The following is a 26,940-nucleotide window of genomic DNA, read 5'->3' as shown; positions in this document are numbered from 1 at the left end:
GCAAGTGAACCAGGGGAACGCTTCCAAAATATGTGAGTTTTTTTATGTTGAAGTTATGACATTTCCATGTCTAATCAAGAATGGCAATCCATTGGGCATGTGTTCCCCATTCCTATCAACGCTTTCCACAGTTAAACGAAAACAGTCCAAAGAAGGTGTTACTTTTGTTAAAATCCCCATGTAGGAACCATGGGAGTCTGTGAAATATGCCTGCCATTCCAAACATACAAATCAATTTTGCACGCGGCTGTAGTGTGATGAATAAGCCTTGCTTCGTCTCAGGAAGTTTTGATTTATTTTGGACGAGGGATTTGGTCAATTTGGCATATTTGCAGTTATACTTTCGACACCCTAACATATAAAACCTTCTAGCAGTTTATTGGGCGCCATTGCTGCTAGCGCACTCGCCTGACAAGACCATAGAGCGCCTCCTCAAAGCGACTTTCTGGCCATACAATTTTTTGACTTCCACACATCATGGCGCAAAGGAATTTCGCCACCTGTCACCTGCTAGCTTTGCTCGTCCTTCCATTTTGCTCGTGTCAGGATGAATACGTGGAGGTGAGGCGAAGACTTATTAAGCCCGCGGCTTCCGTAGTTCAAAGTCGTCACCAACAACTGGGCGATAGAGTCTCCGGCGGGGAAGTGATAGGCGCGAGGCCTCAGCTGGTTCAACCCCATGTTGACAGTAGTCCTTCTGCAGACCAGGAAGGGCAGAGACCAGAGGTAGAGGATTGCGAAGAGACGGTCCCATACTGATCCACCACAGAATTGCTTAAAACAGTGAGATGTTCCCGTTAGATTACTAACCACGACGTCTTTCAAAAGGGGCGAATTTAAAACAGAACTAATTCAAGTCGGTGCTTGTGTCTGAGTTGTATAGTATTACCGATATACTTGCATTCGCTAAACATTGGTACAGAGAGAGGAGGGCTGAAATAGCTGCCGTACCAGATGTGCATGGGGAATAACTCTGCTTGCTTTGTGAAGCACTTGTTCTTTTATAAAGTGGGCAGTGACTTCGCGCATTGATTTGTTCTCTTGACACTGTGAATTGTCTCTCTATAACAAACCCAAAGCTTTGCCTGAGCCCCCTGTTGTTTTTCTCCCTTGTTTTGTACACCACTGGTTAAGTAGAACACAGGCTTGTTTGTGTACCATTTTATGTATTTCTGTTTAACAATTGTCTTATTTTCTATGAGTAAACATTAGACCTCTGTCCGGCTGGACATGTCTACTTAATATAGCAACAGTTGAGTCTATATTCATTACTTGGTTTCCTATTTCGTACTTCTCTAGGGACCACAGTTGTCTAAAATGATATACCTTGTGACTTTAGAGCCAGAGGTGCTAAGAGTCGTATTGCCCGCAAGCATTTGGGCATTAAAGACTATTAATTGTCCGTCCACTCATAAACACTTGTTAAGACAATAATACTTAAGTATGATAAAAGGTGCGCTGCCTTGTCTTTTGTATACAAATCTACATAGTTCTCTGGAGTTACATTTTACACGAAAAGGATTGAGAGTTTAATTGTGAAGAATGCTGTGTCTATACTGTGAAAGGCTGTTAATTGAACAATATTTAACCTGGCCAACTTTACTTAGCTTTAGCTACTAAGAGGGATAATATTTAGAATACATCTGTATAGAATGGATAGGATATGTAAGTACAGTTCGGTGTAGGAAATGTTTTCTAATCTGTATTTCCAACATTACTTAATATTCCAATAAAACAAGCGTTTTTCATTTCCACCTTGGTGGTGAACTGGTTGGTTTATGACACTAGCAGACATTTAGTAATATATTTTGCTTAAGGCATTTTTCTCACAGAGTTAGGCGTTTGAGTTCATTTTTTACCATATTGTTTGTCCCATTTGCTTCAGATATTTTTTCCCTGTACTTTGCCTGCAGAAGTGCGTCTACCAAGTGATATTTATTGTTTGAATTACTAGAGACTAAAGTTGTAATAATATGAACAGTTGCTACAGAGTATGATAGATTTTAGGTCTATATTTTAATATTGCCTATATGAGTAAGGTGTCCATTAAAGCTTTCACCTTTTACAGTGTCTATAATGATGTCAAAATGGAAATCCATTTTTACTTTCCTGTGGCGTCCTTTATGTCAGTTTCTTAGCTTGCGGATGGACAAAATGCACATTTTTCTCAGGCCGTTCTTGACAGCTTAGATTTGTGAGGCCAGATGAGGCAGCTGTGCGTTGGTTTATGATATACTCCCTGTGACTAACAGCATTAGGCAAGGAAGTTTAAATACAATTGTAAGCTTTAGCTCTCTATGCTCTAAAGATCTGGAGAAATGAACCAAATTGTAATTGAAAAACATCACAGCCTGGAATGCCCAGGCTGCAACTGCAAGGCAACTGAGAAAACTTAGAGTTGAAAAAAGGTCACACTTTGTTAAGATGCAAAAGAGTGAACTAAAACTTGCTTTTGCGAGATAGAGAACATGTGTAGCCTCTTTTGCTATTTGTAAAGTGATTGCTATTCGTCTCTTTTGAACGTGCCACCGTTCAGGCGGCCTCTAATGGAAGAATTATGATTCTCTATCCCCTTCAGGTGCCGCATCAAGGGCCTCCGCCCCCACAGCCAGATTGCAGTAACTGTTGCCGTGGTGAATTTGGATATCGGGGCCAGTTTGGACCCCCTGGACCAATAGGACCCCCTGGACCACCTGGCATGCCAGGTAAGAAGAATCACTACATACGAGTAAACTTACAAAATAGATTTCATTTGGAAATAATGACATGAAAACGTGACACAAAGCAACCTCTTGCAGTGTAGCTCAGCAAGTTACGTGCTTACTGCTGAAATATGTTTGCAATCACCAATTGCATGTGGGATTGGCAACAGTTTTTCTCTTCCTTTTATCTGTCTGAGGTCAAAAAAATGTTGATCAATAATTTGACATAATAATGATAACTACTGTTAAAAGTTCTTGAAAACTGAAAGCCTCTGTAGCAACAATATACGCAGGTACGTTTATCTTGCTCCCCTACAAGTAACTCCTATGAATATGCCATTCAGTGGACAGAGGAGTCGTTGGGACTGTAAGAGTTCAGGTTATTGGTTTAGTGGATGGAAGTCTTACTCAGGCAACAACCACAATCCTTGCCAGGGTGAACCAGAAAAGTCACTAAATTAACCTTTGTTTAACCCTCTGGTAGCTTGGCACAAAAGCAGTCAGGCTTAATTTAGAATCAATGTGTAAAGTATTTATGTGGCACACAAGCAGTAATAAAGTGAAAACACAACACAAGAAAAATTCCAGACCAATTCAGAAAAATAGTGCCAAGAAGCAGAAAGCGTAAATCACAGTTATCTGGTCTCGCAGGTCTGGGGGAAATCAAAAGTTCAGGACAACCGTGGTGAAGTGTGGATTGGGCACAGAGACCAGATTAGTGCTGCTTAAGAGTTATTTTCTATTATACAGGGTCAATAGTTCCGTTCACATTAGAGGAGGCTACGAGGTGGAGTCTGTCAATGTGAAGAGCATGTCCAGGGTCGCAGATGGCCATTGTTGTAGGGAGAAGTGCCATGTCGTCTCTGGAACCTGGTGTTTGTTGATCATCGTGGATGGTCTCTTTCAGCGTGAAGTGCAGGCGTGAAGTGCAGGCCAGTACCCCTGGTTGGCGCATTACCTATGATAGAGGTGAGCTATTGGAAGTTAACCTGATTGGTACATCCCTTGAGGAGGGGAGTGTGGCTCTACTTCAACAGGAAGGATTGTGGAGGGTTCCGGAGAAAGGGTCTGGACGGCCTCTTGCTCATAAAGCCGGGCTCTTGCATTACGGGCTGCTAAACACCCGTTCCCTCCAAAAACACAATGGAGAGTTGTTTTCATTACTGGAGGACGGGGAATTTGACGTGTTAGGGGTCACAGAGACGTGGTTGGAGGACTCCTTGCTACCGGATCTTGTGGCTGCCCTACCGGCAAATTTTTCGGCTCTATACTGCAATAGAGCGGGAGAGAAGAGAGGTGGAGGGGTGGCACTTTTTTTTGCTGCTTGTATGCGAGGAGAAACAATCTTGGCAGAAAATTTGGGAGGGGCGGAGGTCCTCGGTGTTAAATTGAGGTTGGGGATAGATTGCCTGATAGTCCTGGTAGTGTATCGTCCTCCATGGGCCATGCCGGAGTTTCCTGACCTGTTTTTTAAATTAGTGCAGGATCTGCGCTCGAGGTACGAGAATATGGTTATTTTGGGAGACTTTAATTACCACTGGGAAACTACCCCGAGAGAAGGGCAGGCTAGCCAGATTGATGAGGCTTTATCATCGCTAGGTCTAACCCAACAAGTAAAGGGGCCGACACATGTGAAAGGTCACACGCTTGATCTGGTGTGGACGTCACTTCCGGTACAGGGATTGACGATTACGTGGCCTTGTGTCTGGTCGGATCACCTTCTAGTGAAGGCAGATCTCCTGATGAACTCACAAAAAACGAAACCTGTAGAAGGCCAGAGGGTGGTGAGGAAATGGAAGAACATCAATGGAGATAAAATGGTAGCACATCTCCTAGCGAATCCACCCCAGAATTTTCTGGATGAGAATCCGGATGCTCTCTGTAGTAACTTGGATGATAGACTTCGAAGGGCGGCCGATTACATGGCGCCAGCACGAAGGGTCAACTTAGTAAACAGAGGCTCGGGATCCCCTTGGTATAATGACTCTCTTAGGGAGAAGAAGAGGGCTTTACGCAAGGTAGAGAGAGCTGGGCGCTGAGCCTATGACACTAACGCGCAAAGTCTCTATTTGTTAGAACTAGCGTCCTATAAACGGGCAATAAGAGCTAGGAAGGCTGAGTTCTATGAGGAAAGGATCATTACAGCCAAAGACCCACAAAAAGAAATCTTTCAAGTCCTAAATGAACTCAGGAAAACAAAAGAACAGAGGCCGGAGTTCCCTCTAGAGGACTGTCAGAGGTTTCAGGACTTCTTCACTAGCAAAATTACAGACCTCATCTCGGAAATTGCTCGTACTCCTGTGCATGCCTGCCCCCTACAGACTACCCCGGCTAAGAAGCTGGCGGACAGACCTCTGGACACCATACCCTTGATCACGAAGGATGAGCTGTCCCTGCTTATGGGGCAAGTTAAGTCTGGTTCCCAGGCCGATCCCTGCCCTCCTGAAGTATTCAAACTGGCTATGCCAGGAATTGAAGAAGAGGTCCTGGCTCTCCTGAACTCATCCTTAGCACTAGGCAAGGTTCCGACAGCCTTCAAGGAAGCACGACTGATCCCTCTGTTAAAAAAAACTGGGGCAGACGTGAAGTGCCTGAAAAATTTCAGGCCTATCTCCCAGATTCCTTTCCTTGCCAAAGTGCTAGAACAGCATGTTTTGTTCGATCTTTCCGACCATCTGGAAAGGAATGGTTTGTTGGAACCAAATCAATCAGGTTTCCGTGCGAATCACAGCACAGAACTGGTCATGCTGTCTATTTTGGATGAGCTCAGGAATAGGGCAGACAAGAAGATACCTGGTGCCCTGGTGTTGTTAGACCTCTCCGCGGCGTTTGACACCGTGTGTCATAAACAACTTTTGTCGCGGTTGAGGGATTTCGACATTCAGGGCACAGCTCATGCCTGGTTTGCATCTTTCCTACAAGGGAGGACGCAAAGAGTACTCCTGGGGCGTCAGCAAGGCTGCTAAACATTCTCAAGCAGACAGCCATTTGGATGTCGCTGAATTCCTTAAAAATTAACCCTGACAAGACGGAGGTTTTACCAATCACCATCGCTGTTAATCCATGGCACGACGGGTTTTGGCCTAGGGAACTTGGGTCACCCCCAGAACCCGCAGTGGAGGTAAAAAGCCTAGGCATCCATGTGGATGATAAACTATCCATGCAGAAGCAAGTCACCACGGTGGTAGGAACCTGTGTCGGCCTTCTCCGACAACTTAGAAAAATTGCGCCATTATTGTCCTTCTCCACCTTGAGACGGGCGGTGTCCGCAATGATATTATCAAGGTTGGACTATGGCAATTCGCTTTATTTAGGGCTGCCCCAAAAACTTTTGGACAAACTTCAAGTAGTGATGAATGATGCCGCTAGGCTCATTTTCAAGAAACCAAGGAGCTCGCATGCGTCCCCACTTATGCGCGAGCTACACTGGCTGCCAGTAAGGCAGAGGGTGATCTTTAAAGGGCTCTGCATCGCACATAAATCGCTCTATGGAAAGGCGCCTAGATATATTAAGACCCGCATAATAATTGTTGAATGATGGCTTTTTATTGTGTCTATGAAATGAAATGTCTATGGTTTTTCTGCATTGTCGATGCTTTCATGATTTTTTTTAAAAATCGAATAAAGCTTATTACTACTACTACAAAAGACCCGCCTGACTCCATACAAACCGGGTAGGTTGTTAAGATCTGCTGAAGCAACTTTTCTTACCCAACCACGCTTCAGATTGGCTACAGTGGGTGGCCGTGCCATCTCCAATACTCTCCCAGCAGTCTGGAATAATCTATCGGCGGATCTGCGGAAGGAATCTAATTTGATGTCCTCCCAGAAGAAGTTGAAAACTGTTCTTTTCCAGAAGGCCTGCGTTGGGCTTTAACTCCTGGTAGGGCTTTTTTTAGGAATTTCTGCTGTGCTTACCTGACAAGCGCTTAGAGACCCCTGGGTTATAATGCGCTATATAAATCGAATAAAATAAATAAAAAAAATGTGTTTGCGTTCATAGCGGACTATTGCTGTCGGCATGAAGAGCTGGTCTCACCGGTGCTTAGTGTTTGCGGTTGTCATAGCTGGCAGGGATTTGGCACAAACAGGCTCATTCACAATTGCAAAAAGCCTAAACTTCAGGATTTTCACCTTTTTCTTTTGGAGGAGCTCTTATTGATGCTAGCCAGGACTTGAGGGACACCTCTTGCAGATAAGGACTCACTCCAGCAGAGGCCAGAAGCAGGTCAAGTTGCTGCTGGGCAGTTGCAAGGCAGCCCCTGGAAGCTCTTTGTGCCCCTGACGCCCACACAGGAAGTCTGCCAGGTGACCCTTGGAGTCACTCTGAATAGCCTGGGATCAAGGCAAGAAGTTCAAACTTCCGTCTTTAGACAGGAAGGCAGTCCTTCAAGAAGCAGGACGGTCCTTCTGGCAGCAGGGCAGCCCTTCTTCTGTATCTTCCATAGACCCAGGAGTCTTCTGATGAGGTGTTCTGAAGATCCTCTTTCTATAACTGGTGTCAGCCTTTTCGTGGGGAAATCACCTGACCTACCACTAAAACTAGCTCTGGTCAGTTCTTCCTCTTCTCCTGGGCTAGGCTCCAAACTGCCTACAGTGACAAAAGGCAGGGCAGGCATGGTGTCAGGTTCATTTGTGTGTGGTTTGGGAAAAGCCCCTTGGAAGTGTAATAGAGGCTGGGTGCAGCCTCACCGTAGCCATCCTGTGCGAATCTAAGTTCCTTTTTTCCCAATGTCTGGAAGCAATACACAAACAGCATAACCATTCACAGTCATGTGATTTGGGCACTGGCAGAATGGCACAGTTGGCTGAGACAAGAAAAGGCCACCTTTCTAAATGTGGTACAAAAGGGGTGGTGATGGACGGAGCATCTGAATCAATCAAACACTCACACCCGGTCAAAAGATCTGGGTTTAATCCATCACTGTTCTTTAGCCCACTCTGCCACCCCAGTTCAGACATGGCTATATGCAAATCAGTCTGACCCTGTGCCTCATGGGAACAGTCCAGCCCGAACTGCCAAGCCATGTCTTCCCTGGACCGGAAACAAGCTTCCGAGGACCGTTTTCTGGCATTCCAGCCGTCTTCAGCCCGGCTTGCTTGAATCCAGTGGCAAAGTGAGCAAGGGACTCACGTCTGAGCATACCCTGCCACAGTTATGGCGGCCAAAAGCGGTACAAAAGGGGGTGGTGATGGACGGAGCATCTGAATCAATCAAACACTCACACCCAGTCAAAAGATCTGGGTGTAATCCATCACTGTTCTTATGCCCGGGCTGGACTGTTCCCATGAGGCACAGGGTCAAGGCTGATTTGCATATAGCCATTGTCTCACCTAGGGTGGTGTGGAGTGCAAAAAACGATGGATTTAGGCCCAGATCTTTGTATTGGGGTGAATGTAAGACATTGTTCTGCATTCTGTCCATCCACTGTGTTTTTTTTTCACCCCGAGTGGGCTGGGTATGCTCAGACGTGAGTCCCAGGCTCTCCACATCACTGGAGTCAAGCTATCCAGGCTGAAGAAGGCTGATAGCCAGAAACCGGTCCTTGGATGCTTGATTCCGGTCTAGGAAAGACATGGCTTGGTAGTTCGGGCTGGACTGTTCCCATGAGGCACAGGGTCAAGGCTGATTTGCATATAGCCATTGTCAGACCTAGGGTGGTGTGGAGTGCAAACAAACGATGGATTTAGGCCCAGATCTTTGTACTGGGGTGAATGTAAGACATTGTTCTGCATTCTGTCCATCAACTGTGTTTTTTGCAATTTTCACCCCGAGTGGGGTGGGTATGATCAGAAGTGAGTCCCAGGCTCTCCACATCACTGGAGTCAAGCTATCCAGGCTGAAGAAGGCTGATAGCCAGAAACCGGTCCTTGGATTCTTGATTCCAGTCTCGGAAAGACATGGCTTGGTAGTTCGAGCTGGACTGTTCCCATGAGGCACAAGGTCAAGGCTGATTTGCATATAGCCATTGTCTGACCTAGGGTGGTGTGGAGTGCAAACAAACGATGGATTTAGGCCCAGATCTTTGTCCTGGGGTGAATGTAAGACATTGTTCTGCATTCTGTCCATCAACTGTGTTTTTTGCAATTTTCACCCCGAGTGGGCTGGGTATGCTCAGACGTGAGTCCCAGGCTCTCCACATCACTGGAGTCAAGCTATCCAGGCTGAAGAAGGCTGATACCCAGAAACCGGTCCTTGGATGCTTGATTCCGGTCTAGGAAAGACATGGCTTGGTAGTCCGGGCTGGACTGTTCCCAGGAGGCACAGGGTCAAGGCTGATTTGCATATAGCCATTGTCTGACCTAGGGTGGTGTGGAGTGCAAAAAAACGATGGATTTAGGCCCAGATCTTTGTACTGGGGTGAATGTAAAACATTGTTCTGCATTCTGTCCATCAACTGTGTTTTTTGCACCTTTCTAAAGTGGCACTTTCGGAATTGTAACTTAAATTCTGACTTCACCATTAAAGAGAATTTTAAATTAGAATTAATTTGAGTGTAAGCAATCTGAGCGGCACTTATTAAATGTAATAAGGTAACCCAGTGTACCAGGACATGTAAAACTTAAGTACACGTCTTTTTTTTAATATAATGCTCCCTGCCCTTTGTGCCTTTAGAGCCTACCTTGGGGGTGACTTATAAGTATTAACAACTTGGCTGTGCAGGATATTCCTCTCCTGTGCTGGGCCATAATGATCTTGGGTGTGGTCATGACGAGCTCAGCTCGTCATGAGCACATGAGCACCGTGTCTCATGATGAGCTGACCTCGTCATGAGCACCGAAGGGGTTAAAAAGGAAGGATTAGCCTTGGCAAAAGGCTTATTTTACCTGGTTGAAAGTACAGTTTAAAATCACACGATCATGCTGCAGTGGCAACCATGAGACACATTTTACAGTGTTCTTTTATTGTGTGGCACGAGTGCTGTTTCCCACTGGTAGAATTTAATTTACAGGCCCTGGGTAGAGGTAGTACCATTTATGAGAGCCGTACAAGTAAATTAAATCAGTAAATTAGGTGTAGTTTAACTTTACCTTGTTTAAAAGCAAAAGCACAAGCACTTTAGCACTGGTTAACAGGAGTAAAGTGCACAGAGTCCTATTGCCAACAAAAACAAGTTCAGCAAAAATGAAGGTGTGAAGGCAAAAGGTTTGGGGGAATACCACGCCAAGAATATTAGGTATTACAAAGACCAATACCCGCCAGCCATATATTAGCTTAAGTCATGCTGAGGAGGACAAATCAGAGTTTTTTTAGCCCTTAACTCTGGAAATCTTTCTGTCCAAATCCTATAAAACTCCCAAATCAACGTTCATGTCAAATATTACAAGCTTATCCTTTTTACTGAGGCATTCAATTATGTCCAATAGAACTACTGGAACTACCTCCCACTGCCAACCAGGCCAAGTTTAGGATTTTTGGAGTCCCAGAAAGAAGGGGAATATGTGAGGCCCCTCTAATTTACATGCAAAGTAACACCAGAGGAAGTGACATCACAGGACATGTCAGCAATTGACTATTAATCCTGTGGTATTGTTAAAGCGACTTTACAAGAAGCAACTTTCCTGATGCAGACATCAGTAAAACAAGGAAAGCATAATTAATAACCCTAATAAGATAGACATCAATATTTCTAAGCTCTATTATGTGGAAATATATTATATTAGTCACACTAGGAGGAAAAACGTTATGCAGGTATCTCCGAAAATGTATCCTTTACTCCAGTTAAAAAAGTTTTCAAGAATAGTGCATTATTATATATGAATGTGGCTTATATATAAAGCAAACCTAACTGAAAGACAGTGGATCACTGTAGAGGATCAAAGGCACAATCAACATTTGTTGGTAGGGGTAGGTGGCTTGTGGACTGTACTAAAATTATGACGTAATCTTGTTCTTTAAATAGGTGAGTATTCAGCCATTTCTTAAATTGGTGCTGTGTTGGGGGTATCCAGATGGATACAGGGACATTGTCCAGATAGATTCACTTTTTGCTTGAATGTCAGAAGACCCTTTTCTTTTTCTTTTTTGCACTTCTGTGTCTCCCCTTCTGAACGATTCTGGCAACACGTGTGCCGAGAGCCACCGTAGATGGTGAGCATTTCATCAAAGTAAGCAGGGCTGGCAATTATGATAGATTTGTAGATGACACAGCTGCTTTTAATGTGTCTGGCAAGAGAAGTCAGTGGAGTTCCATCAGGTTGGGATGATGTGGTCACAATTCTTCAGGTTCTAGTGAGATGTGCTGCTGACTGTGGGAGATCCTTAAGGGGGGCCAGTGGAAAATACAATTCCAAGATGGTTTTCCACATTGCTAGTCCAAGATAAGATGTGTGGGACAGAAGATTTGTGAGCAAGAAAGATATGAAAGCAAAGAAAAAAGTTTAAAATAGCTTAACTTCTATTAGAAGCATCACTGAAGGCACTGTAGAATTAAACAATGGGATCTAGAGGTATTAACATGAGATCTGACACATTTACGTTTTTATTTGGATGATTATAAAGCACAGGTCAGACCTAGGAAAACGGCAGCAGAGTGCTGTACACAAAGCTTTATTATTTAAGGATTCCTCCGACAGTGATTAGCACTCTAGATGTTTTTAGCTCAAATTTACATTGTTATATGTGGAACTACCAGAATGCAATGATATGTAGGGTTCAATGGCATGAGCCTTGAGCTATGGTCCTCAACCCCTTTTACGACCCTCTGGGGCAATTACAAGCTCTAAATCTAATCACTAGTATACACTTAGGTAGTTCCATAGTACATTTTCTTTAGTAAATTTGCATAATGCAGATTCTATTAACAGTTTTGGTACTTATATTTTGTTTTCACCTACATACAGTGATATTTTACTTGTCTGCATCCCACCTGGAAAACATATGCTCAAATGCAATTAAACAATGCTGCTAGCCTAATAAACTGGCCTCTTTTTTTGAATGTCACATCGAAAGAATATGGCTGCTAGACCCAGGTGAGGAAAGCAAGCCCTCTAGGGTTGCACTATTGCAAAGACTATCAGTGACTGAAATTAAATCAAGCATTTCACCCTTCACCTTTTTGCACTTCTCAGGTTATCTCCCTTATTGCAATACCTATGTTTAGATGAGTGCCTGTTGCTCATTGGGCCAAAAGATGCAGTATGCATAGGGGCTGCTCCTCCGCTATGGCGAAGGAGCACCGTCCCACTGCTGATACCCATCAGAGGCAACAGTGAAAAGAAAATGATAATTACATAATTTTATTAACATTTTCTTTTTCACTATTGCCTATGCTGGGTAGCTGAGTCGAGGGACGGGCAAGGCCATCCTCCTGAGCTTCAGGAGGACGAATTGTGGACACTACTAAGTGCGCTTGATGGTTTGGCCGGCTGTTTTAGGCCAGCCAAATCCACATGCAAACTTAGCATTTCCCCACCCGTCTGCGTTGTACAGCCGGGTGGAGAAAAGCCACAGGCTCCCAGGCACTATCTAAGCGGCAAAGCAGGCCACTCAGACAAATCCCAGCACTGTTCTCATGCTCGGAATAGCGGTGGGATTGGCGTTTAGGAGCGTGGGCAATAGTGTGCCAGTCGAAGATCTGGAGAGGAGGAAGACAGAGCAGACGCAGTGTCAGGTAAAGAGTAATTTGATTCTTTTTTAAATATTTTTTTATGTATTTATGTCCCCCCTTTGCCGCCCTACCTAGTTGCTTCGGGAGCAGCCACCACTGAACCTGCAACTCATTGAGAAGGCCTAAGAAGGCTTGCGTTTCCATTGAGAGAGGAGAGGACACGGCTAGAATGTTCCTACCTGTGCAAGACTGATTTGCCAAAAGTTGGTCCCAGACATCATGTTATGTTATGTTATGTTACGAGGTTTGTAAAGCTCATAGCTGCCCCAGCAACAGGGCGTCCCAGCGCTAATCCGAAGACCAACAGAGAACAGAAAAGCCACAGGGGAGGAAAGAGATTAATTTGGAAAGAGAAGCGCCTTTATAGCTTTCCATTAGCAACACAATGAATAAAAAACATGGATTACGATTCTCCAAACAATGTAATAATCTTGATAAATTCATCTTTAACAAGAGCAATATAAAATGGGACAACATCGAGGCAGATAAAATCCTACACCGGATATTCTTCCCATGACAACTCACAGCATCCAAACTGAGACCACGTTAAACTCTTCCACCCCAATTGATGGAGCTGATGCTGATGCTGCTGTCGTCAAACTGGCTTATGACCAGCTACATTCATGAAACTTATTTTAACTTTTGTAAAATTGCTATTGTTAAATCCCTTTAAAAACAACCTTTGACCTTAAGATTTGGAAAGTATCGTCCACTATCTCTTTTATTATTCTTTGGAAAACGTTTAGGAAGTTTGTGGGAGAGAAGGCATTTCATTCAACGCCGTGTTAAGCTTTTTTGGTAAACTTTCGGAAGAAGCCAAGTATCTTACAAAACAGAGAAACATTTTTCCAAATGCAGAACTCGCAGTTGTAAGAAGTCCACCACTGCTGCACCCATGCTCCGTCTGGTCTGCATTGTATTCAATGAGTGCTTGCATTAGGGCCCTGCAATGATATAACTAAAGACTGGTTTCCACCCCTCGGGCATCCTACCTAGTTTTTGGGCTTTCTTTGTAAAGTTTTGTTGCATCATCGTAGGCAGGTTTGCCCCTAAAGTCAGAGAGAGAAGATTTGAGCAGCAAGTCACTTTGCGACAGTAAACTATCTTCTGTGCCTTCCAACCGCTCCTACAGTGTTTCGTTTCCTCATTATGGAATATTAAGGAATCATATTGCATCCCACTCCCATATTAAGCTGGAGGAAAATGTACCTGCAAATGGGGATGTTGCAGTAATACCCCTTCGCTTTAGGCATGTCGCTGAAAACTGTCAGTAGACTGTTTTTCCAAAACTGTATTTTAAGTATGCAATTAGATGGTACTGTATCACATATGAACAATAAGGCGCATATATATATTATGTAGCACAGGAGATGTAGGAGATTCTTGAAAACTGGTCCATTGAAAGAGGACACTTTTAGAGAACACACCATATACATGTGCAAGCAGTAGTCACACCAAAGACCTAAAGGAAGTTAACTTATTGGAACCTGCAATCGTCTACCAAAGGAAGGACATTTCATTCTATAGATTATTAGTTGACAGTGGTGTACTGTTTTTAGTCTTCAAAGAAACATTCACTCCATCTACAAGACAGGGAGTATGAGCTTGATAATTACACCTCCAAATGAGAGGTCACACACGCCTAGAAAACAGCCTTACATGGAGCCCACCAAGAGGAGATTGGTTAGGAGATGTATTCCACGAATTTATTGATTTTCCCTTCCCCACTGAAAAGACTGACTTTAACATCCAAAGTTGAATCTAAGAAGGTAGAAGAAATTTGACACCAACATGTCAAGCCTTTAAAGAAGTCCGGACAGTTTACAAGTCCTAAACGTGTGAAAATACATTACTTTTCTTTGTTATCTTTAGTTTCTTTTAAAGGATGCTTACTAGTCCTATACATAGAATATCCAAAAGTTAAGAAAGGAACGGTTCACTCTGTATAATCACCACCAACCCATAGATTCATCAAGCATCCATTTTGCGATTCCTTATTAGCGAAAAATAAGGATACGCTGATAAGGAATAGCCAAAGGCTATGAATGAAGAACTCGCAAAAAAAATAGCGATTTCTTAAAATTCCTTATTGCGACTCGCAAATTGCGAGTCGCAATTAAGGAATACCTCCCCATTCATTCCTATGGGCCTTTAGGCCCATAGGAATTAATTGAAAGACAATCTCAATTTGCGATTCTCAATTAGAGAATCGCAAATTGAGATTGCAATTTCAAGGGTGCCAGGGTGTCAAAAGGACACCCTGCCTGTTGCAACCCTGAAATATGCATAGGGGTACATCTTGCACACACACATGCCCTAAGGGCATGTTTGTGTGTAAAATGGAACTTTGAAAAATGCACTTTAGTGCATTTTTCAAAGTTTTTGCAAATTCATGGTAATTTGCTCCCCCTATTTGCGAAATCGCTATTTTTTTAACTTTAATGCATTGCATTTAAGGAATCTCAATTCCTTAAATGCAATAGCAATTTAAGTAATCGCAATTTTGTGATTTCTTAAATTGCGATTTTTGCATTTGGGATGATGCATCCCAAATGCAAAAATACCGGTCGCAAAGGGGCAGATTCTGAGAATGTGCCCCTTTGCGAGAGGTTTTTAGCTTGATGCATCTATGCCCAAGTGTCTTCACCAAATGCCAGTGGTGGTGACCACTCCAGAAGAGGTCCATTCATGTCTCCTCATATTTACACAGGCTGGCTGTGAGACACACACAAAATATATGTGAAGGAGACCAAAACTGCAAAGCCCAAGTATAGCAATAAAACCGAAATAGTCAGATTTCTAACCTGCTTCACAGATGCAACTTTAGAATCATTACGAATGAATCCAACACTGCTGCATTTTATATTGCTGGCCTTCTAAATATCTTTATTCTCACCACGAGAGCAAATACATCTAATATAGAGTTCTCTACACATGTTCCCTTAAAGGATATGTGGAGGGCTACTATGTGTGCCATCACATGTTTTGTTGATCTTCGCATTTGATTTATCCTCTGAAAGTGCACACTTTCGCGAAGAAATCAACTACTCTCCCCTCTCTTATTTTCTCGTTGCCAGAAAAATAGTCCTGTTGGATGACAGCAGGGAAGACCAAGGAAAAGGCAGTATAATAAAGTTAAGTTGATGTCTATTACATTAGTGAGTTTGTTCTCTTTCATATCACTAACACCCATCAGAATAATGTTTCCTTGAGGCTTACAGGTGGCAAACTGGTGTTGTCCTTGATTGGTACAATATAATTCCTTGCAGTTGCACAACAGTGCCCCTGCAGGGTTGCCCTCAGTCATTCATGGGTGGACCCCATATACTAGTATCTCCTAGAGGCGTAAATCTCCATGCTTGCTGTCAGTTTGTCATCTCTTCTCTCTGTTACATCCATGTTAGCACCTCACCCATCTCCATTCTTTAATACAGCCTGCTCATGAAGAATGTGATTCTCATGTCACAGACTAACTACATTAACATACTATTCAGTCATTATTCTACAAAGAATACATGATTAACCAAGTATCCAAGAGGCTCACAATACAATATTCATATACCGAAGGGGTGATATTGTACTTTAACCATATGCCACAGTAGCTACGAGAGCTTTAGAAACAGTTCTTGAGACACAGAGTCCAATATCTTTAAAATGGGGAGCACACACCCACGATCCCCGCATATTCATTGCATCACGCCAGTTGTGTTGATGATTGCAACCCTTGCCCATCGGAAGGGCTGCAATAAAAAGTAACCGTTTTTCTAGTGTGAGTATTGGATTGAAGATCTGCTGTCCCTCGCAGAAGACCTCCATCTCTACATTTTTGGTAGGAAGTATGTAATATCCACAGGAACTAATTACTTAAAATGATGCCATGAAGCAGAAAACGTTTATGTATTCCGGAGCTGCCGGGGTAACAGCCACCCAGCAGGGAACCAAAAGGCAACCGCCTATCACAGAACGGTACAGTGCGAACAGTAACCACATTCCACATTTCAACAGCAATTTCGGTCCCTGCTCACGCTCACGTTAGGACCAGAGATTGCTCTTGGGATGCTACAGATTCACAAACAGAATTTTGCCTAATTTTTTGCGAATCCTACCAAATGGTCTTTTTAGGTCTCGGCCTGATCCAGCGCATGCGCTGGTCTGGCCGAGACATTGAGTAGGTACTCTGGGAAATGCCCAAACAACCAGTGGTACCTAGTGGTCAAGAGAGTCAATCATCCGGAATCACAACGTAAGTGCAGTGCAGATAACACCCATAGGAACACAACACACCTGTTACTTAAAGTGCAAAATTGGCCAAGTTAGGACTCAAGGACATATGGAAAAATTCCCATCAGAAGCCACACTGTACTGCCCTCTTATACATCATTTGGGATCTCCTTGCCCAGGAGACTAAACACAACGGCCGGCAAACATTACCTGTGCCGAAATGGAGATGTGAGAGGAGAGTAACACAAGAAATTAATGGCAACTGAAAAGCAGTGTAGGGTGAAAAGAAGAAAAAGTGAGTATAAAATTAGGTGAGCTGGGTAGAAAATACAAAGTTTATTAGTATCTCCCAGTCCCTAAGGCTAAAAAGATATGTGCAAAAGCGGTTTTAGAAATAATAGCCGCGTTGAGTAGTGGTCGACATGTTTCAGCATTAATTGAAAAAGATTTTTCATGCATTCCTCAGGACCAAGATTTTAAAACTACTGCTTTTAGTGAAAGGTAAAAGATATCACCTGCAAGGATCAGGTTATGCTCAACCAAGGACTGATATCGCATCGCATCAGAACATAGGATCCACAGAGAAAGACAAACAAACAACAAAAATGGGAGACCATCAGTGTTTCATTCTCCCGCGGTTTTTTGAAACAATGCCATATACAACCTGTAAAATACAGTACCAGATCAATATATATAAAAAGGAACAGTTTCCATTATCAACACTCACCCATAAATGATGGTTGAGGAGCTTCACCCCACCTGGCTGCGGCTCAGGTATGAGGAGCACCGCTCTACAGAAGGAGGATTAAATGAAAGAAAAGAGACAATCATCGCTCATTCAGAATCCATCGATGGTAAATGGATTATATCTAAGAACAATCGCTGTCTTTGCCGATTATCGTTGGGAAATACGCTGATCATAAGTGTAGGATCTGCCTGCTGTATGTTATAAACCCCTGCTCATAGGAAGTCTGGATATTCTTGGGTGAGCTGAGACTAAGGTATATCGCGGTGTGATCTAGACCGCGTAGTATGATACCACACCGAGTATGATGTTTGTATGTGATAGAATCAATACATGCACACGGCTTACCTATCCGTCGGTGTCTCCCGACAGTCATCCGAGCTGTCTGGGGGGGCACCGATTGTGCGACTCTGGGAAATGTACCTTTGCCGGTGATCAGCGTACTATCACGCGCACGTGCGCGTGTGTGAAGTGCACGCGATCACTTTCACGGCTACGCGGCCAATGCTTGTTTTCATATACTTCCACTTGCTTGCATTTCGTTTAGTTTACTGGCAGCGGTTTGCACATCGCCCTCAATATCTATAGCAACCAGCTCTCGTTTTGTTACTTCCTCCCTTCATGTAGCCTCCGTTTATATGTTCTTAGCAAATTATGAATTGTAACTGGTTGCATGTGTAAATGTGCTTTGCATTGCGTTTGCCACAAACACGATTTGCATTAAAATGTATACCGTACGTTCCTTTTGAGTGTAAAATGTCTACTTATCTGTCACAGTGGAAGCAAGATGTGAACCTTGCTTGTTTGCATATACTTCAACTTGCTTTTTATTTTCACAATGACCTGCCTGGCCTTTAAATCTGCCTTTCTTCCATACTTGAAATCCTTTGTTTTTGCTCCTAAATGTCACTGCAAATCTGATTAAAACAAATTGTGCAGACCGAAAGCCTGGAGACTTTAACAGGGACATTTATTCCGGGTTCTCTTTGTTCAACTAACTAGGAAGTTATCATTGCTTATCTGTCCCCCCCAAAAACCACAGCTCGGTCTGCACGTGCCTCGATCATGCCCTTGGAAATGAAAGTGGCCCTCACACACGAGTGCCAGTCCAGTGGCAATGGTTTAAATCAACAATAGAGTTCCGAAACTGGGCATATGCAATTCCGATTTTGGGAATATGTGCATTTGGCATAATAATAATAATACATTTTTATGCTGCTTCATGCCAAAATACTGTTTCTAAGCACTACAAATTGCAATTGTTGTTATTGGTGATTGTAGTGGTACTCGATTGACCTATCTTAGAAAGACGGAACGCTGATTACTTAGCTCCGTTTTTACTATCACGCCCCACAACGTAGAGCTTTTTGGTTGCTTTATTAATTGGTTTTCGAAGATTTCTCCGGCTGAGAAGTACCCGTCCCTGGTTGTGGCATCAACCGCATCGTCATCATGCGTCAGTCTTAGTGTGACATCAAAGCAGCCATCAAAATCATACAAGGTGTTTTAATTTTTACTATGACCTGCCTGGCCTTTAAATCTGCCTTTCTTCCATATTTAAAGTCCTTTGTTTTTGCTCCTAAATGTCACTGCACATCTGATTAAAACAATTTGTGCAGACCGAAAGGCTGGAGACTTTAACAGGGACATGTATTCCGGGTTCTCTTTGTTCAACTAACTAGGAAGTTATCATTGCTTATCTGTCCCCCCAAAAAATCACAGCTCGGTCTGCACTTGCCTCGATCATGCCCTTGGAAATGAAAGTGGCCCTCACGCATGAGACCCAGTCCCGTGGCAATGGTTTAAATCAACAAAAGAGTTCTGAAACTGGGCATATCCAATTCTGGTTTTTGGGAATATGTGCCTTTGGCATTATAATAATAATACATTTTATACTGCTTCATGCCAGAATACTGTTTCTAAGCACTACAAATTGCAATTGTTGTTATTGGTCGATGTAGTGGTACTCGATTGACCTATCTTAGAAAGACGGAACGCCGATTTAGCCTTGGCAGGTTTGAAATGCATGACTGGCAGTCCACCACATGTTTCAGGTGCAAGCGTTTAACTCACTGAGCAATCTTTCCAGCATCGTTAATAGCACACAACAAAAGTGTGGGCCTTCCGTAATTTCAGTAAAGAAGGCTTGTGCTTTTCACAGTTTAATCCTGGTGCTGCCAGAGATAGAAGAACATTCACGAGACCCACTGGCTTTTAAATTTGGTAACCCAGTGATATTAGTGGTGGTGGATGCCACTTGTCTTTCCTCAGTGAGCTGCAGGTGGCTGTGTGAACAAATCAATCAGGATTAGTATAGCACAGCTGCATTACCTGTGAGGGTCTCGAGGAGCTGTGGGGTCATGCTGCCGGATCACCTTGTCTGTTCTTATTGTTTGAACATTCATGTCTTGAGGTCCTTTCCGGACGTTTGGAGCAATGCTGAGGCTCTGAGGTGCAGGGGGAGGGTGTTCCAGGTCTTGGCCGCCAGGTGGGAGAAGGAGCGGCCTCCGCTGTTAGCCCGGCGGATACTCAGAGCATTGCTTAAGGGTTCATAATATCCAACCTGATCTAGTGACATCGAGCCAACGAGAAGTTGTGAAATCAACTTATTAACTGGCTTATTTGAATGATTTGCTCCTGATCTGAGTTTTACGATAGGATTTTATGCCCAGAGGAGGTCCCTTTATTGTATGCTTCTGATGTGAAACAGACGCTTGGTATCATCGGAAATAGTGCAGAGTATTGAAACCCTCCTCTGTTGTGGTTACATCACTTTATTCGAGCAAGGAATCGAGTGGAGGCGGTAAAATTTGACTGACTGGATTCCAACTTGTGGAGACACAGAGTCACCTTGTAAGATGGAGTTCTACTGATTGAACGAGTGCCTTCAGGAGAACAATATATCAGATCTATCCAGACAAGAATCTCTTGGATAGCATTTAGCACTACAGTGTCTGCAACTCTGAGAGGTCCCTCTTATCATTCGGGTTTGAAAGTCACTCTTCACATGGACACAACTGGAGAGATGGAGTAAACTGCGAAATATGTCAGTGTCTGTGGTTCTATAACCTCTTCACTGTTGAAGGGTGCGAGAAGTGAAGAAGAGAAGACTAGTGTTGTCTGGGTACCCTAATATAAATGTTAGTGCATTTCCTATAAGTTTGCTTATTGTTTTTACCGATTTGCCTCAGGAGGCGTGTATGTTGAAAGCTAGTTCAGTATGTCTGACTGATAAAATTCTCATCCTCCTTAAGTGCTTCCGACCTCTTCAAAGGTTTTTGGTCTGTAGTCACAAAGAAAATGGCTGACTGTGACTGTGACGTCGGGCCACTCCCACAAAGGTCTGCTTTCGCACTTTAAGATGGCTCATCTTCTGAGCTTCTGCAAAACCAAGTTTGGATGAGTAGTGAGGCCTCCGATGCACCACGCCTACTGACTGGTGTTGACTGATTCCATAGAGAGGTGAACCCCTGCCACGTGCATCCCCTACCTGTCACCGTGGCAGTAGCACACACTAGGCCCTGGCTTGAAGTGCCTTTGGAGGATGTGTGGATGAGCTAATTACATTTTGGGTTGGTCTCCCATAACTTTTTTGTAGTTTTAATTCTTTCTTTTGTCTACATGTGTGCAGTAGATACTGTGGTGTCAGGAGGTTGGAATGTTTTCGGGTCACTGTCCCAGTTCTGTGTGTATGTGTTCCCTGCAACTCAGTTGGGGCTGACAGATGGTTAGGACAACATGCGTGTTGGCAGCCACAAAAAGTGTTTGCCTCATCACTGCTGTGGTCTTCACCACACACCGCTGACATCTCTTGCCTTCTTTGAAGCTTGTAATTTCAGGTCTTAAACCATCCTTTTAATCCAGAGCTTAGCATCTTTGGATTCCTGTAGATAAAGCTCTGAGACTTTAGGCATGTTTCAAGGTCACTCATAAATGTTCTGGGCGAGTTTCCCTGGTCATTATTGGGTCGAACTGCGTCTAATCTTTTCTTCTAATACAGGAACTCTGGCAGCCAAACATATTTAAAGGAAGGGCTGTTAGTGATGCAAAATGTATGACGGTTTACAGAGTAAATGCAATCTACATTACAAATCTACAGAGTCAAGTCTAGGTCCGATCAACTTTAATCTATTTTAAGATGAAGCCTTAACATGGTTATCCCTGGATGTTCCTTGCAAGCGATGCCCACCAGCTTATGTCACCCACACTACACGGATTCACATCTTGATATGAACTGTCAGTGGGATTCAGCAAAGCCCATACAATATGATCCCCAAAAAGAAAAGCTGGCTTTTGTGGGAAATCCCCGCCTCATCATTGGTAGCCTGATTTAAGCTGCAATGTTTTCCACTGAATGAATGAATGAATGATTAGAGCCTTGTATAGCGCAACTTTGCCCGAAGGCGTCAAGGCGCTGAAGATGGAAGAAAAGCTGAGTGTGAAAAAGAGGAGGATTGCTGGCTAGAGGTAGGCTTCCCTGAAGAGCCAGGTCTGCAAGGCCTTCCGGAACTGAGAATGAGAGGATTGATCCCTAAGTTCCGAAGTTTGGAGACGCTGGACAAGTTGTTTGGTAATTCCCAAATAAAGTACATTACAAAAGTCCAGGGGGGAGGCTATAAGGGCTACCGTGACCTGTTTACGGGCTTCGAATGACAGGTAATGTACGATTTTCCTCAGGATTCGCAAAACCCCGCAGCAGGTTGAGGCCGTCCTGCTGACCTGCTTGTTGAAGGAAAGTAAGGAGTCAAAGATAAGGCCCAGATTCCGAGCTGACTGAGTGGGTGTGGGGCAGGAACTGAGAACAGAGGGCCACCAGTCAGCAGACCAAATCTCCTGCTTTCCTCCAAAAATGATCGCCTCCGTTTTCTCCCCGTTAAGTTTGAGGTAGTTTCTTACCATCCACTCTGCGACTGCCTTCATACAAGCTTTAAAATTAAGGGCAGTGATGTCAGCGGTATGTGAGATGGAGACCATGATCTGGGTGTCGTCAGCGTAGGATACGACTTCCAGACCAGAGGATCTGACAAGCCTGGCCAAAGGTGTTACATATATATTGAAGAGCGTGGGGCTCAGGGACGAGCCTTGAGGAACCCCACACTGCACAGGCTTGACAGGGGAGAGGTGGTCGCCCAACTTGACCCTTTTTTCGCGCTGAGTCAGAAAAGATGTTAAGAGGCTAAGCGCCGGTCCGTCCACTCCTATTTCCCGCAGACGCCCAGCCAAAATGGCAGGGGACAGAGTGTCGAATGCGGCGGTGAGGTCGAGCAGGACCAGCAGGGTAGTCTGGCCACTTTCGACCTTCGCACGTATGTTATTAGCGACAATTGTCAGGTGGACTTTGTGCTATGGGCTTTTCGAAAACCGTGACTGGATTCCAACTTGTGGAGACACAGAGTTACTTTGTAAGATGGAGTTCTACTGATTGAACGAGTGCCTTCAGGAGAACAATATATCAGATCTATCCAGCCAAGAATCTCTTGGATAGTATTTAGCACTACAGTGTCTGCAACTCTGAGAGGTCCCTCTTATCATTCGGGTTTGAAAGTCACTCTTCACATGGACACAACTGGAGAGATGGAGTAAACTGAGAAATATGTCAGTGTCTGTGGTTCTATAACCTCTTCACTGTTGAAGGGTGCGAGAAGTGAAGAAGAGAAGACTGGTGTTGTCAGGGTACCCTAATATAAATGTTTGTGCATTTCCTATAAGTTTGCTTATTGTTTTTACCAATTTGCCTCAGAAGGCGTTTATGTTGAAAGCTAGTTCAGTATGGCTGACTGATAAAATTCTCATCCTCCTTAAGGGCTTCCGACCTCTTCAAATGTTTTAGGTATGTAGTCACAAAGAAAATGGCTGACTATGACTTCAGGCCACTCCCACAAAGGTCTGCTTTCGCACTTTAAGATGGCTCATCTTCTGAGCTTCTGCAAAACCAAGTTTGGACGAGTGGTGAGGCCTCCGATGCACCACGCCTACTGACTGGTGTTGACTGATTCCATAGAGAGGTGAACGCCTGCCACGTGCATCCCCTACCTGTCACTGTGGCAGTAGCACACACTAGGTCCTGGCTTGAAGTGCCTTTGGAGGATGTGTGGATGAGCTAATTACATTTTGGGTTGGTCTCCCATAACTTTTTTGTAGTTTTAATTCTTTCTTTTGTCTACATGTGTGCAGTAGATACTGTGGTGTCAGGAGGTTGGAATGTTTTCGGGTCACTGTCCCAGTTCTGTGTGTATGTGTTCCCTGCAACTCAGTTGGGGGCTGACAGATGGTTAGGACAACATGCGTGTTGGCAGCCACAAAAAGTGTTTGCCTCATCACTGCTGTGGTCTTCACCACACACCGCTGACATCTCTTGCCTTCTTTGAAGCTTGTAATTTCAGGTCTTAAACCATCCTTTTAATCCAGAGCTTAGCATCTTTGGATTCCTGTAGATAAAGCTCTGAGACTTTAGGCATGTTTCAAGGTCACTCATAAATGTTCTGGGCGAGTTTCCCTGGTCATTATTGGGTCGAACTGCGTCTAATCCTTTCTTCTAATACAGGAACTCTGGCAGCCAAACATATTTAAAGGAAGGGCTGTTAGTGATGCGAAATGTATGACGGTTTACAGAGTAAATGCAATCTACATTACAAATCTACAGAGTCAAGTCTAGGCCCGATCAACTTTAATCTATTTTGAGATGAAGCCTTAACATGGTTATCTCTGGATGTTCCTTGCAAGCGATGCCCACCAGCTTATGTCACCCACACTACACGGATTCACATCTTGATATGAACTGTCAGTGGGATTCAGCAAAGCCCATACAATATGATCCCCAAAAAGAAAAGCTGGCTTCTGTGGGAAATCCCCGCCTCATCATTGGTAGCCTGATTTAAGCAGCAATGCTTTCCACTGAATGAATGAATGAATGATTAGAGCCTTGTATAGCGCAACTTTGCCTGAAGGCGTCAAGGCGCTGAAGATGGAAGAAAAGCTGAGTGTGAAAAAGAGGAGGAATGCTGGCTAGAGGTAGCTTCCCTGAAGAGCCAGGTCTTCAAGGCCTTCCGGAACTGAGAATGAGAGGATTGATCCCTAAGTTCCGAAGTTTGGAGACGCTGGACAAGTTGTTTGGTAATTCCCAAATAAAGTACATTACAATAGTCCAGGCGGGAGGCTATAAGGGCTACCGTGACCTGTTTACGGGCTTCGAATGACAGGTAATGTACGATTTTCCTCAGGATTCGCAAAACCCCGCAGCAGGTTGAGGCCGTCCTGCTGACCTGCTTGTTGAAGGAAAGTAAGGAGTCAAAGATAAGGCCTAGATTCCGAGCTGACTGAGTGGGTGTGGGGCAGGAACTGAGAACAGAGGGCCACCAGTCGGCAGACCAAATCTCCTGCTTTCCTCCAAAAATGATCGCCTCCGTTTTCTCCCCGTTAAGTTTGAGGTAGTTTCTTACCATCCACTCTGCGACTGCCTTCATACAAGCTTTAAAATTAAGGGCAGTGATGTCAGCGGTATGTGAGATGGAGACCATGATCTGGGTGTCGTCAGCGTAGGATACGACTTCCAGACCAGAGGATCTGACAAGCCGGGCCAAAGGTGTTACATATATATTGAAGAGCGTTGGGCTCAGGGACGAGCCTTGAGGAACCCCACACTGCACAGGCTTGACAGGGGAGAGGTGGTCGCCCAACTTGACCCTTTGTTCGCGCTGAGTCAGAAAAGATGTTAAGAGGCTAAGCGCCGGTCCGTCCACTCCTATTTCCCGCAGACGCCCAGCCAAAATGGCAGGGGACAGAGTGTCGAATGCGGCGGTGAGGTCGAGCAGGACCAGCAGGGTAGTCTGGCCACTTTCGACCTTCGCACGTATGTTATTAGCGACAATTGTCAGGTGGACTTTGTGCTATGGGCTTTTCGAAAACCGCGTTGGGACGGGTCAAGAAGGCTGGCGCGATCTAAAAAGGCGCTCAGATGGATATTTAAGTGAGTTTCCAGTATTTTCGCAGGGGCAGGGAGCACGGAGATGGGGCGAAAATTCTTAAGAATGCCAGGGTCTAACGTGGGTTTCTTAAAGAGGGGCTAGACGATGGCCAATTTCCAAGGCTTCGGGTAAACTCCCTCAAGGATTGCCTGATTGATCACCTCTACAAAGGGAGGAAGTAGGACATCCCTGCATTCCTTAAAAATTTTAAGAGGGCAGGGGTCAAGAGGAGATCCGGACTTCAGGTTGTCCAAAAGCAGATTAATTTGTTCTGAGGTAAGCAGAGGGAAGTTAGTGAAATAACCCCCCTGCGGTGTAATGGTGGTGGCAGCTGGAGAAAAAGTCTCCAGGTCAGAGGGGGCCCCTAGATAATGATTAAGGGCTTCTAGGCCTGAGTATATGTTCGAGATTTTCTCATGGAAGTAGGTGGAGAATTGGGATGTATGTCGTTACAACGCATACTTTTACAACGCCTACCTTTACAATGCATTTTTTACACCGCAACATCCATTACAACGCATTCCATTACAACCCATGCCATTACAACGAATTCTTTGAAACTACCTTTACAAAGCATTCCACTACAACGCATACTACATTTACAACGCATACCATTACAACGCATACCATTACATAGCATGTATGGTAAGTATTTGATAGTGTAGGGGTAAAAATGACTATTCTAACTCAAGGGGGTGCAACAGTAGGGTAAGTGTTGGATAGTGTAGGGGTAAAAATTACTTTTCTAACTCCAGGGGGTGCAACAGTAGGGTAAGTATTGGATAGTGTAGGGGTAAAAATTACTATTCTAACTCCAGGGGGTGCAACAGTAGGGTAAGTGTTGGATAGTGTAGGTATGCGTTGTAATGGTATGCGTTGTAATGATTGCGTTGTAATGACATGCGTTGTAGTGGTATGCATTGTAGTGACATGCGTTGTAATGGTTGCGTTGCAATGGCATGCGTTGTAATGGATGTTGCGTTGTAAAACTTTCGTTGTAAAGGTAGTGCGTTGTAAAAGTTGCGTTGTAAGTGTTGTTTCCTGGAGAATTGATCACAAAGGTCCTGTGAGGCCTCGATAGGGTCAGGAGATTGAAGGGCACACAGAGAGTCCACAATTTTAAATAGCTCCCTAGGGGAGATTAGGGAGGTGGTGATCTCTTATGGATGTCTTTTTCAAAGGGGTCAAGGTGGAGTCTCCAGAGCCTCTCCTGCTTTCTGCAGCCCTGCCTGAGCACTCTAAGAGCGTCTGAGAACCAGGGTGCTGTGGGGCGTTTCCTTGCAGTATAGTGCTGCTTCAGCGGGGCCAGAGTATCAACGGCTTTAGAAATAGCATTGTGGAGGGCAAGGGCCGAGGTGTCAGTTCCCCTGGTAAGAAGGGGCATAAGACTGGACAGCAAAGGGGCCAGAGTTTCATTATTTATCCCCCGAAAGTTTCTCTTTAATTCCCATCTGCTGGAGTCTCCCTGCGCAGTATTGGGAAGGGGGAAGGAGAAGGCAAAAGGGACAGCTAAATGATCTGACCAAGACAGAGGAAGGGGGGTCCCTATCCTTATTCTAGGGTCATTGGAAAAAACCCCATCCAACGTGTGTCCAGCGGAGTGAGTGGGCCCTATCACAGTTTGTGTTAGTCCACAGGAAGTCATGGAGTCCAACAAGTGGGTAGTATCTCTGGAGGTGTCATCCTCCAGATGGAAA

General features: G+C 44.3%; 1 protein-coding gene across 2 annotated transcripts in view; it reads left to right on the top strand.

Moving 5' to 3' along the window:
* Positions 1 to 374: 374 nt before the first annotated feature.
* The window catches only part of C1QTNF3 (C1q and TNF related 3), a 514,740-nt gene continuing 488,174 nt past the window's right edge, over positions 375 to 26,940 (top strand). The window contains exons 1-2 of one of the 2 annotated variants that reach the window (XM_086962927.1): positions 375 to 726; positions 2,579 to 2,705. In XM_086962927.1, the coding sequence (XP_086819053.1) occupies positions 478 to 726; positions 2,579 to 2,705 (376 nt within the window). In that variant the 5' untranslated portion in view covers positions 375 to 477. The remainder of the gene's footprint in view (positions 727 to 2,578; positions 2,706 to 26,940) is intronic. The other variant, XM_086962929.1, reaches the window with a different exon arrangement.

The sequence above is a fragment of the Lissotriton vulgaris genome, chromosome 3_1 (assembly GCF_964263255.1).
Source record: "Lissotriton vulgaris chromosome 3_1, aLisVul1.2, whole genome shotgun sequence".
NCBI classification, from domain to species: Eukaryota; Metazoa; Chordata; class Amphibia; order Caudata; family Salamandridae; genus Lissotriton; species Lissotriton vulgaris.
Note: the sequence above shows the minus strand (reverse complement) of the source record. Positions and strands in the feature narration are given on the sequence as shown.